The sequence below is a fragment of the Papio anubis genome, chromosome 2 (assembly GCF_008728515.1).
Source record: "Papio anubis isolate 15944 chromosome 2, Panubis1.0, whole genome shotgun sequence".
Classification (NCBI taxonomy): Eukaryota; Metazoa; Chordata; class Mammalia; order Primates; family Cercopithecidae; genus Papio; species Papio anubis.
The window spans coordinates 130,196,971-130,215,404 of NC_044977.1; the positions used below are offsets into that span (position 1 = coordinate 130,196,971).

Below are 18,434 nucleotides of genomic sequence, written 5' to 3' on the forward strand. Positions count from 1 at the left end.
ACATGTGCATAACGTGCAGGTTTGTTACATATGTATACTTGTGCCATGTTACTGTGCTGCATCCATCAACTCGTCAGCACCCATCAACTCGTCATTTACATCAGGTATAACTCCCAATGCAATCCCTTCCCCCTCCCCCCTCCCCATGATAGGCCTCTGTGTATTTCATTTTTAAAATCAGGAGTCTTTGTTGGAAACGTGAATGATATATCTATGGGTTCTTGGGCCACACATTTTGAGTTACAGCATCCAAGCTTTGGATTCTCTTCCCTCAAAAGGAGCTGATGAGGTGATTATTGAGATCTTTCCAGGCTCAGGTGAGAGCGACAGTAATGCCTCTGCCTACTTTGGTCCTTGACTCTGCCAGGTTTCAACTTCTAATTTCCCCATAGAGTTCTTTAGTCTTCTCTCTCCTTATCAATCCAAGGTCTTAGAAACAAGATTTAGAGTCCCACATGGTAACACCCCATTGTGAAAATGTTGTTCTTAGAATTTTTATTTAACATTTTTCTTCTGCTGAGGCAGAACATTTTGAAATAAATTCTTGCCTAATACTCCTTGGAGTGGTTAAAATAAGAACATTAATCAACCAACTTGCTAGATCAAGTGTTTTCTCAATTTCTCCTATAATTGCCATGGCATTTAGGTCCTCATCCATCCCTGAGACAAAAAAAAAGATGAAACAACCATTGCTGTAACTTAGATGCCTCTTTCATTCAACTGTGACTTCCTTGAAGACAAGAAATTATCTCATTTATCTTTGTATCCCTTGCATCAAGCCTACTGCCTGGTACATAGTAGGTGTTCATTAATTTTTCTTGAATTAAAATGAATGAGGAAGGCCTTCATGAAACCTTTTGCCAGAGACAATTTTAACTTGCATTCAGTATCCAAGGAGAGTGGGCGTGCTGCTTTGGCAATAGCTCTGACATTGAATAATCTGGATGTTCCAAATTTCTTGTTGCTCATTTATTTTCAAAAAAAAAAAGAAAAGAAAGAAAGAAAGTTGGGGGAAGCAGGGGAATATTGTGTTTGCAGACCAGGCAGACACATCTCAGACTCATCACCCTGTGAGATGGATCAGATGAGACAGCAGCAAGACCAAGGCCACCTGCCCTGTTGCTGTCTTCTGACCGCTGATGTTGCCTTAATCACTGAGCCGATGCAATTTCCTGCTGCTAACCCTCTCTATGGTCCACCGGGAGGTCTCATTTGTCACTGTCATTGCCTTTCAGATCAGCAGAATATCCATCTTTAGGTGGGCCCTCTCTCAGTGTCTTGTTCAGGTGTCTAAAAAGCATGTGGTCAGCGTGACAATTCAAGACAGTGACTCTGCGTGCCTAAATATGAAGGCAAATCTATGCACTTTGGTATATAAACTTTATTAATAGTGATTTTGAAGAGCAAGTAAATTTTAATCTCATTTCAAAGAAGTAACACTTTATTTTAATGTATCTTTTATAAACCACACTAGTTTTATGTCTATATAATTTAGATGTTCCATGGGAAGAACTTGGTTAAGTGAAAAGCTACAATTCAATCAATCCTACCACCTCTGATCCTACTCTGAGCCTCTGAGCCCAAACCAATCCTGATTTTACCTCCTTCAACAGTCCTACGTCCATCGGCTGAAAGACTCATACATACCTGACTGTGAAAATGAGCGCTTCCCATATACAAAATGCCTCCTTTCTGACATTTGACTTGAATAAAGCTAGCTTTCTTATTTATTAAACAAGCACCTATCTTGCCCTTACTATATGCCAGACACAATTCTGAGAGTTTTGTAATCACAAACTCATTTATTGCGGTAAAATCTCATTTTATAGATGAAGAAACTGAGGTGCAGACAGACTCAGTGTTTTGTTCAAGTCATATCACCAGTAAATGAAATTCTAACTAAGTACATCTTGTTCTTGAGCCTGTGCTGTTAACCACTACAGTCAGATAACAGAGGTTCTCTGGACCTAAACGTCAGGCCAAAATCTTCCAATAATGTATTCATTTATTCTTTCAGCTCTGGCCCAGAGGAAAGGAGAGGTCAAGGAGAAGGGAACAAACAAGTAGTCCACAAAATTGTACCCTCTACCACTTTCTCTCACATTTTACACCTCATTGTCACCAGTTGGATCTCTGGAAGCAGATGTGGAGATAGTGTTTGAAGTGCAAGATGTTCACAGATTCCCTGTGAAAGGAAAGAAGAGGAGGCAGAATTGGGTAGAATGGGGCGGGGAAGAAGTTGAGCTGCAGTAAGGCCGGGCAGAGCCTTGGCAAACCAGCAGAGAGCTCTGGAGCATATATGGTCTGTCAAAGTGGCCTTGGAGAACTGAAATGGCCAGACCTTATATACCCAACTTGCTGAGTTACCAGATTAGGACTGTCCTGGGAAGGGCATAACTTCCAATGAGGCAGCTCTGCAGCTGAGGCAGTTCCTGAAGGCACTAACACCTGGAGCCTGCTGCCAAACACACTCCCACAATGGGGAATTTAGTCTTTCCTTGAGAGGGATTTAGTCATCTCCACATCTACCAAACTCAGAGTAAGAGTCCATGTCCTTACAGTAACCTAAAAGTCCTTATACAACCTGACCCCATTACCCCTTGGAGCTCACCCCCACATCCTGTGCCCGTGCTCACACTGACACAGACACACTGGCCTCCTTTCCAGGCAAGCTCCTACCTTGGTCTTGTCTTTCCTCCCTTTTTTCAGATATTCACTTGACTTGTTCTTCGTATCTTGGCTCAAATGTTACATTCTCAATGAGGTTTGTGTGATCCTCATTTTAAACTTTCTCACTTTCCCCTACTCTCAATGCCCCACCACCCCCTCCCCTGCTTTATAGTTTTTCATTGTATTTTTCTTCTTCTGACCTACTATATAATAAAGTATGACCTACTACAAGCTCAGGACAAGGGAGAGGGTGCTCAGTTCATTTCCTATCTCAGAAAGAAGGACTATGAATATGTAAATCTTTCATGCCATCTCTATTAGACTCAACATGATTCTTATACCTCAAACAAAAGAAATGTGCTTTCATTCTAGTTCTTAGAACAATCAAGTACTACTACTAAATTTTTCCACCAAATTCACAGGGATGGTATACTTGGCTGATGACAGCACCTGCCTAATGTCTTCCTTATTGGCAAAGCCCACTGATTTCATCTGCAGTTTTGTATGAGATGCACTCTGGCATCTGCTACTGAGATATTAGTGGATTCTTTTACCCTTTCTCATTCCTTTTCCCACTTGGAGTGCTAGCCATGAAAAAGTGGGTGGTTAACATTTTACTAGTCTTTTACCAGCCAAGCTTTTTAGTAAACTCTGCCCTACTACATTAGTTAAGAAGGTGAGCGCTAGATTCAGACTGCCTGGGCCCATGGCTCCGCCACCTTCCAGATCAGTGTTCTTTGCTACATTGTGAACAGATCCATGCTTCAGTCTCCCCGGGTGCTACATATCACTTAGGGCATCTTAAACACATACTCCCCTGCCTGAAACATTGTTAGGACCCAGGAATAGTAGTTATTACTGCTCCATAGTCCCCGGTGTCTCTCTCTCCTACCTACTTCACCCACCTCTCTCGCTGAGAGCTGTACTGCTCTCAGTTTTCCTTCTCCTTGAGTCCTTTTTCCAAGCATTACAGTATTCTTAAACACTAGCTTTCTTGCCTCATTTAAAAACCCTTTTGTAAATGGGTTTATAGCTATAGAATATATTCTATCCCAAGACTCAGGATGACCCATTTTATACTGGGTAGGGAGATAAAAATGGATTGGGAGTCCATTCAAGAGCATCTTATCCAGATGACAGGAGACATGGTCTCCTTCCAAAGCTGTAAGTTTCTCATAGCAACCCTATAAAACTGCCCAATACTCCCATGTCCCAACAAGAAAAAAAAAAAGTGTAGCTCTCTGAAACACTGAAACATAAAACATGGTATTTTATGAAATCAGATTCTTAATTTTGAAATCTAAGGCAATATTTTAATTACTTTGTAACAGACCAGGGCTTTGGGGCTTGTTTGTTTTTATTATTAACTAAAATGGAAACCAGAAGCAAAAATAATCTGTGAGCACCACCTTGTGGAGGTATCTGCAGCTATCACATCTGTTCGGACCCTATCAATCTGGATTCATTGAACACATATTTAATATGCTAGCCCTGGGGATGGAAAAATAAACAGGCAAAACTCCCTGGCCTGGTGGAACTTACTTTCTAGTGAGAAGACAGAAAAGTAACAAGAACGACATAGGAAATACATAACATATTAGACAGTGATGAGTGCTACAGAGCAAAAATAAAGCAGGGACAAGGATCAGGGAAGTGGAATTGAAATTTAAAATCAAGTGGTCCAAGAAGGCCTCACCTGAAAAGGTATTTGAATAAAGGTTTGAAAGAGACAAAGCGAGATATGCCATTGCCTGGAGTCGGAGCCATCTAGATAGAATGGCACGTACGAAGTACTGAGTAGAAAAATGCCTGGTGAATTTGAAAAGGGTTGAGGCCAATGTCCAGAGCAAGGGTGGAGGAGAAGGCAGGAGACGGACAGAGGGCACACATGGGGCCAGATCACACGGAGCCTTTCTGATCACAGTGAGAATTTAACATCTACTTCGGATGAGATAGGAGCTTCAAAAGACTCTGCACAGAGGGGTAAGATGAGCCACTTTTTTTTTAAAAAAAACAGGATTGCTTTGATCAAAGGGGTCAAAAGCAGATATAAACTGGGAGTGGTGGGAGGAATCGGTAGTCCCAGCTACTCAGGAGGCTGAAGCAGAAGTATCACTTGAGCCTGGGAGGTGAGGCTGCAGTGAGCCGTGTTAGCACCACTAAACTCCAGCCCGGTTGACAGAGCAGAATCCCGCCTCAAAATAAAAATAAATATTTATTTTTCAAGGCAGAAATAGGCTATATTGCCTTTAGATGTATGCAAGAGGGGCCCTGCCCTAGAGCCATGCTTTAAAGAGTTCTTCATAAAACAAGCACACAATGTATAAATTTATTTTAGTACTCAGAGCACCTTGATTAGAGATCAGGGTTCGTTTCTGGCTCAGTACAATCTGTAATCTTAAACGTGTGCTCCTGTGACTAACACCCTTCAGGAACCCTGAGAAACTCATCTCCATGCTTCTTACCCTCTGCACATCAAATGAAAGGTGACCGCCTCCAAACAGCATCAGGTTTACTGGGTTGTACTGCTGCTATCATGGATATGGCACGGGAGGAGCTGACAATGGGTGGGCTTGATTAAAAGAAAAGCAACTTAACTTATCAAGTCTTTCCTTTTGGGGAGCACAAATACCATAGATAAAAGTGTATTATACATCAGTTGTGCTGGGTATTCATTTTCTTACTTTTTCTTTGTGTTTCATTTTACCATTCTTGAGTTACTCGTGAATTGCATGGCATTTGCAAAAGTTGCATATTTAATGGCTAAAGGATAAGAATTCATATCACCCAAATTTGTATTAATGCAGGTCTAGACAGAAAATTCATAATGGATGTAGGTTCTAAAATAGTGTTTTAAGAGATGATGAAATGGCAATGTAACTGATCATTAGTTTATATATACAATTTTAATATCTTCCAATATTGTCTGCAATAGTAATAATACACCTTATGCAAACCCCCTTACAAATTGAACCAAAACTTAATCATAAATTTACTACTACATTTTCAAGTCTTATTGCCAATTCACCTGAGAAAACTTTCTCTAAATAGAAATTAATTTTTTTAAATTACTAAGAAATACAATGACTCAACAAAAGTAGTCAAATTTGAAAAAACTGTCAACAGAACATGTATTGTATGGAAAGCTTGATCACAAAACATATCACATTTTTCTGAAATTAAGTTTTAAAAATAACATTTATGGGTAAATATAGAGTAATTTATGAATTAATGTATTTGTCTTATTACTCATTCAAATATTACCTGCCTATTACTAGGACACCTAGACATACACCATAGTAATTAAGTCACTTTTGATATTTTGTTTACTATGAATCATGTAAAAAGCCATAACATTATTTTCTATTTGTTTCAACAAAAATGCTTATACTTCAAAGTAGAAGGATAGAAGATATTTTAAATAAATGTTTGTTAGCTTCATTTTTAAACTTTAAATATTTCAACATGTGGTATGTTGAGCTTTATTTGCATTTGGGCCTTGGATCTCTTATATGTGAGAGGAGTTACAAAGTTATTGCAATACTTGGCTGTAGTTTGACCCAGGGTTGTGGCAGTGAAGAGGCACTATTCCTCAAACTCTGTACACATTCTGAAGAAAGCACCAAAGGATTATCTGACAAATTAAATTTAAGTATAAAAGAGAAAAATCAAGTGATACAAGGTTTTAGCCTGAGAAGCTGAACAGAACTTATCACTATGTGAGTTAAGAAAGAATACGGGAGGAGCAGCTTGATTTTGTCATGTTAAGCTTGGGATGTCCATTTCACTCTCAGCAGTTTAAGCAGTTGGTACTCAGGGCTGGCATTCAGGTGTGTATATTTGGTAATCATCAGGGTAGGAACAGGGTAGGAGTTGTGTTCAAATCCTTGGGATGGGATTTGAATTTTATATTCTTTTTTCTACTTTCCTTGATTTTTCTACTTTTGAGAAAATGGGAGACATAATGTCGTTGAAAGATGGGGGTACTCAGTTGTCCAGTTCTTCACCTTCATAGAGAAAATGGCATGAAGAACCTAGAACCTCCCTCCCAAAGCCACTACCAGAGAACAGCAACTTCCTTGGTTTGGATGCCCCAGAAAGAATTCATAATCAACTACTACTCCTGGACCCTAACCCTGAGCTTGTAACTCCAGACTTCCTCTGAAGTGTCAGCCACAAACACTGGTGGAAGATGCTGACTGATACCCCAAATCTTACATATGAATTGTTGTAGCCCTATCGGCCCTCTGTCTGGTTCTCTTTTGTATCACATCCTGTGGTGTGGTTTTTTTCTTCTATAGTCTAGGCTGCTTGTCTCTCAGCCTCCCCAAATTGTTCCAATCCACTCATAGAAATGACATAAAGAAAAAAAAATAAAAATAAGAACTTATGAATAAGAGACAAAACTCTAAGTTCCTGAATTTCTTTATTATTCAATTCTAATTGGAAAAAGAAAAAATTTTAAATATAAGTATCACTTTTTAAATCACTTGCAAATTATCTTATTCTCCCTCTGACAAATACAAGCACAACTACAACTAAAGCAATATTACATTCTAAACAGGGGGGAACTGCTGAAGAAAGGGAGAAACATCAGGGGTTAACTTTACCCCTGTTGGATCCTTAAATGAGAAACGAATGCAACATTTCCAAAATGGATATACTACAGAATGCTCTTTCATAGTATGTTACTTGATCAGTTCTATATCCAAAATAAATGTGATCATTGGATAAAACAAAATTAAACAAACTTATTTTCTGTGGAATATCTGAGACTACACTAATGTGCTTCATAGATCTACAATAGGAAGACAGAATATAGTACTTCCAATATTTATTTGATGCAGAACCCACTTTTTTCCAGTAGTTCATAATAACAACTTCCAGAAATGATATTCCTCTGAACACAGTTTGGGAAACACGTGTAAAAAAACATCATTCACTTTTGAGACTGTCACTCATATATATGTGTATATATATATGTGTATATATATACCCACACACATGTATATAGATATATGTGTGTATATACATATGTGTATATATGTGTGTGTATATACAAGTGTGTGTGTGTATATATACATATATATATATAAAAATATATATAAAGTGAATGATGTTTGCCGAAGTAGGCAGTGCAACAAAGTAGGCAGAGCAAGACCAGAAAGTTTTCTATCACCCATTCCCTGTCTTGATGCACCAAGATTTGCAAATCTGCATAACTATACCTTCATAGAACCAAATTCAATTTGGATTCAGTAAATTTTCTTTTTTAAAAAAATTAAACCAGCCAGGCGCAGTGGCTCACACCTGTAATCCCAACACTTTGGGAGACCAAGGCAGGAAGATCACTTGAGCCCAGGAGTTTAAGACCAGCCTGGGTAACATAGGGAGATTCCATCTATACAAAAATAAAGAATAAATAAATAAGTTAGCCAAGCATGGTGACAAAGTCCTGTGGTCCCAGGTACTTGGGAGGCTAAGGTGGGAGGAATGCTTGGGCATACGAAGTTGAGGATGCAGTGAGCCAGAATCGCTCCACTGCACTCCAGCTTGGGCTACAGAGCAAAATCCTGTCTCAAAAAAAAAAGAAAAAAGAAACCACTGAATTATCAAATATTCACAATTATTATACATTTGCATTGCAAATGAACTCCCAAATCCCCACCTGCTCCAGCAATGTTATCTCTAAATAACTGGAATTAATTATTATAAAGATGATGATAATGATGCCAAAGAATTTATCCTAATTAAATGTTCTATCATGAAGAAAAGGCAAAAATTCAGATCAATAATGATTTCATTTTATTCTTGATTCTTTTGGGGACATTCAGTTCTGCTAAGCACAATAATTTGATGAATGATTTCATCTTCACTATGATTATCAACTTTTTCTTACATTTTACCCAACACACAAGTCCATATAATACAAGTTTTCTGCGCAAACCTTTACACATTGATAAATTTTAAATATCCGTTAGCTAGTCTTTGCCACCCTTTCTGTGTCATCTCCATGAATTAAACTAACATGAGAATAGTTCCATTTTGTCAGAAGGCAACCCACCCAAGAGAGTCAAAAACTTGCTGTCATACTCTACAATTCACACAGAAAGAAGTGACACACATTTATCTGAGATATAGAAGATATTTAGTAAGAATATATTTATTAATTATAAATCCCATTCATACTTTGTATACAAATATTAATTATTGTACTTAAATTGAATAAGTAATGCTAATATTATAATGCTAAATTTTAAAAGCTAGCTACAAAGTTAGTAGACATATGCTCTCAAATACATATAATATTTTTAAAGGAGGTGCCTTAAAATAGTAATAATAATTGACTCTAGGTGACTTCTTTTAATTTTTCTGTATTATTTTTATAATCTTGAAAACATGGAAGTTGTTTTTTAATGGCACTACTCTATGTTAACTGACTTATTCCACTAAATCTAAACTACAGGATTCAGGACACAAATTTATGGTGAAATTCCAGAAGTTTCCTCTGGGTACAAAAGGAACCCAGTAAAAATGCTGTCATCCTCAGCACTGACATACACCCCATTCCAATCTTTTGACACTTCAAGCCAGACTTGGTCTCCTGCACTTAATTTCAAGATGATGAGGAGAGAGGCCTGATCTATTTCGTGACCATAGAGAGTTTCTCTGGACTTGAACTGCTTCTTATTCTGGGCCAACAGACTGATTCGAGCAGGTCGCCCCCTCACCGTAACATGGTAGGAAAAAACATATGTCCCAGGAATAGAGCAGTTAAACTTCCCAGTGACAGGACTATAATTCCCTTGGTCATTATAGAGAACCTTTTCAAATTTGATGGGGATGTTAGGAGGAGGAAAAGGCTTTAACAAGGCAGCACTGAAAGCCGACCGGGGCACTCTAGCCACCTCACCCTTGGAGCCTTTAAAGCCCCGAAAGCCCTTCTTCCCAATGGGGCCTCGGATCCCTTTGCTGCCAGTGTCACCCTTTGGCCCAGTAGGTCCCAGGAGACCAGGAGGACCTAACTCTCCCTTTTCTCCTTTAACCCCTGGATCACCTTTGGCCCCAGGCAGACCACTGTGGCCACTTTTGCCTTCCATTCCACTGTCTCCTTTGCTACCTTTTTCTCCTTTCATACCCACCTCACCTTTCTGTCCTTTTCCTCCCCTCTCCCCAGAATCTCCACAGAAGCCCTTATCCCCCATCTCCCCCTTCTCTCCCTTGGCTCCAGGCCTTCCGTGCAGGCCCAGTGAGCCCATAGCCCCTTGGTCTCCTTTTTCTCCTTTGGTACAATTCCCACATGTGTCTCCCTTGGAGCCTTTTTGTCCTTTCACTCCTCCCAAACCAGTGTTTCCTTTATCTCCCTTAGGGCCAGGTTCACCTGAAATGGAAAATTAAAATAATGTTTAAGGACCACATAGGCCATAAGCAGCATGCTATTACCACAGAGCTCAAAAAAGTAGAAACAAACCTACTAATTAGGAAACCTGGTTCTTGCCTCAGTAAAAATTGTGCTTAGGAGGCTCTGACAATGAATAATTTATATTATGCCATGCTCTTAGAAGTGGAATAGTTAATGCTTCCAAGAAACAGTGGGTTATATTCAGATTTCATATATCTAGTTATTTTAGTTTTTTACTTTTAAGATAATAAAGAATATTAGGACTGTAGTTGATCGTTGTATTCCATTACCCTTTGCATTTTGGCCTAACCCAGGTATTCCCCTAAACCCCCATATTGTCCATTCGAGCCTAAATTATTATTGGCAAGGAACCTGAGACCCAGAACGAGTGAGGGATTTTTATTTTCCATTGACAGCTGGAGAGAGAAGCAGAACACAGATACTATTACCTGGTCTCCAAATTCCTAGACTGGTTCTCCTTCATCAAGTCAGTACACCGAATTATTAGAAGAAGAACAGTAATTTGTATTTTCAGCTTACCTCCCCAATAATTTTAAATACAAACAGGAAGAGAATGAAGGGCTATATTGTGCACATGACTGTACACAGTAGATACATTTCATGCTCTACCTTGTGCTCCAGGTTTTCCTGGGTATCCTGGAACTCCTTGGTCCCCACGTTCTCCTTTGAGTCCTAAAATGATATCAAGATTAACTTTTTACCAACTACATCATTTATGATATATTTAATATTCCTCTCACAACCATGTCACATTCCAGTGTTTTCTTTAACCAAAATGGGCTAAAGGTAAAATTGTGTGGAAAAAGAATGTAGGCCGGGCACGGTGGCTCAATCCTATAATCCCAACACTGTGGGAGGCCGAGGCGGGTGGATCACCTGAGGTCAGGAGTTTGAGGCCAGCCTGGCCAACATGGTGAAACACCATCTCTACAAAAAATACAAAAAATTAGCTGAGTGTGGTGGCGCACACCTGTAGTCCCAGCTACTTGGAAGGCTGAGGCACAAGAATTACTTGAACCCAGGAGGTGGAGATTCCTGTAAGCCGAGATCACACTGCTGCACTTTAGCCTGGGTGACAGAGTGAGACTCTGTCAAAATAAATAAATAAATAAATGTATTGAGGGTCATTAGGAATAATTAATTTCAACAGGTAAACTATTTAAAAGAGCTCTGGAGGCAGTGATCCCTTCAAACAGAGTTCATCTTTGCCCTCAGCATTTCCATGGCTCTTCAAACCTCTCATAAAACTCATGACATTCTGCTTGTATTATATATGTAAGTATTCATGCTTTTCCCAATATGAATTTTGAATAAAGTTAAAATGCCTTCTTTATATGGCCACAACGCCTGAGAAATAATGCCATGTTCCCTACAAGTTTAAACACAGGGCACAACATCCTGCAGTTGGCTAAAACTAGTGATAACAAAAAAATGTCCAGGAAAAAAGAACCTGTTCTTTATATGGAGCATCCATGTAAGTATAGGACTGTAGGAATTCATAGTTGAAAAAAATGAAAACATCTGTATTTTCAGATAATTGTCATATTACCACAAAATATAGTTTTATATTGGGCCTCACTAAAAGCCCATACTATTATAGTTCAGTCACACCGAATTGATTTCAACTATAAATTAGCATAACAACAATAATAGTATTGATAATATCTCACTCTTATTACACATTTACTTGGTGCAGATAATTGTTCAAAGCTCTTACCTTTTCTTTACTTAATCCAGCCTTTTTATTTAACATAATTTTCACTTGACATTAACACACCTTCTTCTATAACACACAGGTTCATATAACATAACACATTTAATCAATTGGAAAATTTTAAATTTACAAAAGTTTATGGCACCTGCCTTTCAAGAAGAATAGGGAAGATATTTTTGTCATCATTTTATCAACAAGAGAAGCTGAAGTATGAAAAACTTTAAAGGATTGGACAGAGTCAAATACAACTACATATAACATTGGTTGGCATCAATTTGCTACCTATATTGTTTATGATATAACTAACATCTTTTGTTTTATTTTTGTGAGGGAAAAAATAAATCCTAAGCCAAATTAAAAGTGGTGAGAATAGACTCCCCCCAGTTTCATAAGAACAACTAGAGAAATCCCACCATAGATCATTTAGCAGAGTTTTCTAAGTTGCTAGCTACCCCAACACCACTCTGCATAAAAAGGAAAATTTGGAAATTAAACCATAGACCATCAGGAAAATATCTGGATGCATTTTGAGAGAACCCAGCGCTAAATGGAAGAGAAGAGCCGATTCTATTCCTAGTCTTTGCCAATACTCAAATACCAACCTTCACCACACAGAGTTATGCTAGTTCTTGAGTTCTTTTAAAAAGTTTAGTTGCTTCCCCTAATTTACTCAACCAGGTCATGATTAACTAGAATGGAATCATTCAACTCATTTTTTTTTCTAACTTTCTATCTTAACCAAGAGTCCAAGCTAAGCCTGGAAGTGAAAGGAAAGTACAGTTGCTACTTTATAAAGAACGACTGAATGAATTTCTACTTTTGATCCTTCATCAAAGTTTGTTCTTAAGAACCTTATTTTATTACTCTTCCCTATTTTTTCTTCTATTTCCAGAAGTCTAGCTTCCAAAATATATGAATCACTGGGGAGGTTCATCGCTCATCTTTATTTCACAAGGTTTTCTGCTAACATAATTCAGGCACAAAAGGATTAAATGTTTCCAAGAATGAAAATCACATAACTGACAAGTGTGAAGTAGCTCTCTCTTCCCTTAGCATCTTTTTTGAGTAATTACTTCACTGAATGTTCTACCAGAAATGAGTTAGGCAGTTCCTGAGCCATGTGGAGGGTGATGTATAGATGGTATTAGGTCTTTTGACATGTGACACTGAGGCTGAAACATTTAACTTGATGGATAGATGGTATTTCTACAGGCTGCTGGTATTCACTTAGGAATTTCTAAATATCCTAGTGAATCTGTAGCTTTCCTTCAGTACCTTTAAGCACTTATAGAACCAGGGATTTCCTGGGGCAGAAAGCCTTCTTTACTGATACACCTATGGAATTACAGAATTTCTGAGCTTGAAAAGAGCTATAAAGGCACTCATAATGACAAATCTTCTTTGATAGTAAACAAGGTATAAATAAATATCTAGTTCATCTCCTTCAATTTCCAGGTGAAAGAAAATGACTGGCCCAATGTCGTTATTATAAGCTTGATTACTTCTGTTTTAATTAAGATGTCTTCCCACCACTGACACTGCCTCTGATTTCAGAGTGAGCCAAGGGATATATTAAATTCCTTTTAGCAGGCATACTATCCACCTAAACTGAATATTCAGAGAATTGCCTGCTCTAGTTAGTTCCATCTAATATAAAATTATTTGCATACAAAGGAAGTAGGCTCACATGAGCATGTACAGGAAGGGTATCTCTGTACCCTTCCCCAGAGACTACCCACTCTATGGCTGCTGGTGACTAGGTCAGCCAGGTGACCAATGAGAGATGGAAAAGCTGTGTGACAATCTGTGTGCCTGAATGCAGGCGTGCAATGTTCCTAGGTAAGTTTAAAATTTCTCAGTTGGCTATTTAGAAAGTTAACATATTTATATCAAATATAATGTGTTTTACCAAGTATTTACATTTTTTTAAATTGACTCACCTTCAAGAATCTAGTATTTAAGTAGCAAATTGCTCTTCTGAAAAATTATGCAGGATGTCCCTTGAGTTTTGACATGAATGAATTACCTACCTTTCTCTCCTTTATAGCCTTTAGGGCCTTGGGGCCCAACAACTCCTGGTGGCCCTGGGATCCCCAAATTTCCAGCCTCTCCTTTAGCACCTAGAAATGGGATTGTAAATCACATCAGAATATAAAATTTCTCTTTTGAAATTCATTAGATAAGGGGGAAAAAAAGCATTTTATTGCAATCAATAAGTATCAATGACCTAATGATAACATCTGAGTGAGAATAAACCATCACAGAGTCCTAAGGGCAATATTTTTGTCTGATTTGCATTTTTGTAGTACCTGAATAGATAAAGTGAGCCCAGTAGTACTTGTCACTGTATTCATGGCAGTGATGAAATGATTCAGGGAAGCAGCACTATATCAAACGGGACCAAAATGATAATCTGACACTTAACCTCATGTGGACCACACTTTCACATTGGAAGTAAAAACACCTAGCACCTTTGCATTTGCCTTTTATTCACTTGCTCATTCATACATTAACTATTTCTGAGGTCTCCTATACACCAAGCACCTCGCAAGGTGTTAGGAATGCAGCCATCAATATTCCAGCAGTCCCTACTCTCATGAAGCTGAGAGTCTATGGAAGACAAACATTGAACAAATAGCCACACAAATACATGAAATTGTCAAATTGTAGTAAATGACATAAAGAAAAATACGAAGATCTTACTGAGGACTTAATTGATAAGATCAGAGGCTTCCTTGAGAAAATGGCATTAAGCCAAGACCCAAAGAATGGACTAAGATTTCCTAAAGCAGAGTAGCTTCCCTAAGTGGGACCAAGATAGTCTCAGCATTCTGAACTCTTAAGCACTATGCTCTGTGGCAGAACCAGCAGACTAAGACATATGAGCTCCCCAGGCAGGGTAATAACTTGGCACACCTTGGAGTTGTTTGTCATATATATTTAGAGGAGAGAATGAACCCTGAGAACAGCCCAGCTAAATCCACCACTGGGTAAAACAAAAGCCCTGACGTTACAGAAGTCACAGCCTTAGCAAATAGTTTAGCAACCAGCTGTGTCTACTTGACCATGCCCTTGGAATTTGCACCCCCTAGCAGCTTACCAGCCAGATAGAATATTAAGACTTCTGGCAAATATAATTTTCTCACTCTCATTAAAATTTTCAGTAATGTTTTAGCAATCCTGATATCTTGGTGCACAAGCTACAGCCCATCTCCTTGACTCCTTACTGCAGCTCTGCATAAATACTAACCGCATTTCCCAAAGGGTCCCTAAAATGGGATGAAATGAATGAAAAGCTTGGTGAAGATGTATAATTGCTGAGTTTATAGCATTAAATTCCTCAAGGAATGGTGAATTTTAAGTTGGCATTCTGATCTTAACTTTACCTTGAATTCTCTTCTAGATGACATGTAAAAGCTGAAATGTATTAGAATAAAGCTGAGAGCATATTCATCATGTATATATTATAGACATCTGAAATCTTGAAATACATAACCATGGTGTTCAATTGAGAAAATCATTGGGCAACGACACAGTATTGCCTCAGAAATTCAATGGGAAGCAAATGGAATCCTAAGCTTTATTCTCCACCTCGGAGCCATTCCATTTCTAATCCTAACTACAAATAGCACTCAGAAAATCCATCACTCAGCACACATTCTTGCAAGGCAACAGAAGTTTCATTTACCCTTTTTAAATCAGCCACTAATGAAAAAGTTGTACTGGTAATAAACCTGTGCATCTTAAAGAACCACAGCACCATGCTGGGGATGGTAATCCCTGACTTTGCTCTCACCAGCCCTGTCCAGTAAAATTGTCTACAATGATGGAAAAGCTATCTGTGCTGTCCAATACAGTGGCTGTTGAGCACTTGAACTGTGGCTAATGTGACTGATGAACTGAATTTTTTACCTTATTCAATTTTAATTTTAATATTTATTAATTACCACATTGGGCAACACAGCACCCATTTGGTTTTATAACAATGTGACACCTAGACCTGTTATCATTTGCATGACAACGTAGAAACTCTTGGGGCAATTTCACCCCACAACCTACCTCTCAACTCTACCGATGTACAAGTGAGAAACATGACTTCTTATATTTTCAAATACCTGGCTGTCCAGTCTCTCCAGGTTCTCCTTTCTGGCCAGGTACAGGTGAACAACAATCACAACAATTCAAAAAGAAATCAGCTGTGTCAAGTGTGAAGTTTTCAAAGGGAAAGAGAGTGCCAGTGCCAAAGACAGAATCCAAGGCCGAGGGTTTGGTGATTGGTTCTGCCATTTCAGCCATTTCTGTGAAGAGGGTTTCTTCTTCTGGAGGTGGGCCACTGGATGGTTTTAGACCCTTTGGCATCTCTCTTCCCTCCAATTTCTTCGCAAATTTGGTATATGGTGTGGTCTTTGCTATTGTGTTCATGCCAGCAATAGCCAAAATAATTAAAATAGCACAAAGCCAAGAAAACATCCACATGTTTGAGGCTGGAAGAAAGATATAATAGGAAAATATATACATATTACATGAGGTCCAAATGAAAAGACTAAGTGATATAAATATATACTCATATAAAAGAAATATATATGTATATGAACCATAAGAATGAACAATATGCATAATATAGAATGATATATTTTCAATATATTTTATATGTAAACGTGTGCTTGAATCACTACAGAATATTTTATGTATTTATTTATTATAAAGAACACTTTACTTCAATTCATCTTTCTGGTTGCTTTCTCAGTATTATATATTGTTCCCAACCATTCAAACTATCTTGCCAAATAGCAAACATGATCTATAATAAATACAACATGACTTAATAGCTCATATACCCTGTGGAAGATAAATGTGTATAATTTCCTGACTGATCGCACTCAGATTTATAGAAATCAAATATGTTTGTATTAGAGGGAGATGAAAAATATTGAACTGAATAGTTTATTCCAGCAAACTCAATTATTTCAAGAAAAAATACTGTGGAATAGTCCTTAAATCTACTAAGGATAATGGTCCTGTTGTGAGAGTAATTTTTGAAAATCTATTTTAATAAGTGAAGAGAGAGACAATTAAAAATAATAAATTTGAATATATGCTACATCCTTAGATTCCTCACATGGCATTTAACTCTCCACTTCTTTGCTTTGTAATTTGGGGAGTTTTTCTAGAAATGCACATTTATTCTTGTATTATTTTAATGGGACAAAATGTGGTTATTCTTAAAAGGCCTTTGGCAATGTCCAAAGTGATATGATGTAAGGTTTCTAATGAGGTGAAATTTTGATAGTTCAGAGTATTCCATTCCCAATCAATTCCTAGCAGTCTAGGGGCTGCTAACAGATAGTCAGAGTTATGAATCCACATTTCCTGATAGGAGAAGGCAGCCATAATTAAGATAAATAGTAACAAAGTAAAGATAATGGAAATAAAGATAGTAAGGTCTACTGTTGATACAGTTCCTACTCTGAGTAGATACTTTACATTAATTAATCTAATAAGGTCTCACAACAGCTCTCCATTCCCCCTTGAGAACTGGAACATGACAAGGATGCTCTCTCTCATCCCTCCTATTCAACATAGTACTGGAAGTGCTAGCCAGAGCAATTAGGCAAGAGAAAGAAATAAATGGCATTCAAATAGGAAAAGAAGAAGTCAAACTCTCTCTCTTTGCAGAAAATATGATTATATATCTAGAAAACCATAGACTGCCAAAAGTCTCCTGGGACTGATAAATGACTTCAGTAAAGTTTCAGGAAAGAAGATTAATGCACAAAAATCAGTAGGGGTTCTATACACCAATAACATTCAAGCTGGGAGTCAAATCACATCAAAATTGTAATTCCATTTACAATGCCATGAAAAAAATACCTAAGAGTACATCTAAGGAAGGAAGTGAAAGATCTGGAGAACTACAAGGAGAACTACAAAACACTGCTGAAAGAAATCAGACATGACACAAATAAATGAAAAAACATTCCATGCTCATGGATTAGAAGAATCGATATTGTTAAAGTGGTCATACTGCCCAAAGCAATCGACAGATTTAACACTATTTATTTCAATCTATCAATGTGACTTTTCACATGACTAGAAAAAAACTACTCTAAAATTCATGTGGGACCAAAAAAAGAGTCCTAATAGCCAAAGCAATCCTAAGCAAAAAGAACAAAGCCAGAGACATCACATTAACTGATTTCAAACTATACTGTAAGCCTACAATAACCAATACAGCATGGTACTGATACAAAAACAGACACATAGACCAGTGAAACAGGATAGAGTATCCAGAAATAAAGCCACACATCTGTGACCATTTGATCTTTGATAAAGTCAACAAAAATAAGTGATGCAGAAAGGACTTCCTGTTCAGTAAATTGTCCTGTGATAGCTAGTTAACCATATAAAGAAGAATGAAACTGGACCCCTACCTTTCACTCTATGCAAAAATTAATTCAAGATGGATTACAGATTTAAATGTAAGACATCAAACTATCAGAATACAAGAAAAAAAAAAAAAGACTAGAAAATGCCACTCTGGACATCAGCCTTGGGGAAAAAATTATGACTAAGACCTCAAAAGCAATTTCAACAAAAAGAAAAATTGACAAGTGGGACCTAATTAAA

General features: G+C 37.8%; 1 protein-coding gene across 1 annotated transcript; it reads right to left on the bottom strand.

Moving 5' to 3' along the window:
• Positions 1–8,236: 8,236 nt before the first annotated feature.
• OTOL1 (otolin 1) lies at positions 8,237–17,991 on the bottom strand. The gene is made up of 4 exons (XM_003894877.3): positions 15,923–17,991; positions 13,838–13,927; positions 10,703–10,765; positions 8,237–10,051 (listed from the first exon to the last, which is right to left on the bottom strand). The coding sequence occupies exons 1-4, from the start codon at positions 16,422–16,424 to the stop codon at positions 9,153–9,155; spliced, it is 1,554 nt and encodes a 517-aa protein (XP_003894926.3). The 5' UTR covers positions 16,425–17,991; the 3' UTR covers positions 8,237–9,152.
• Between the last annotated feature and the right edge of the window lie 443 nt (positions 17,992–18,434).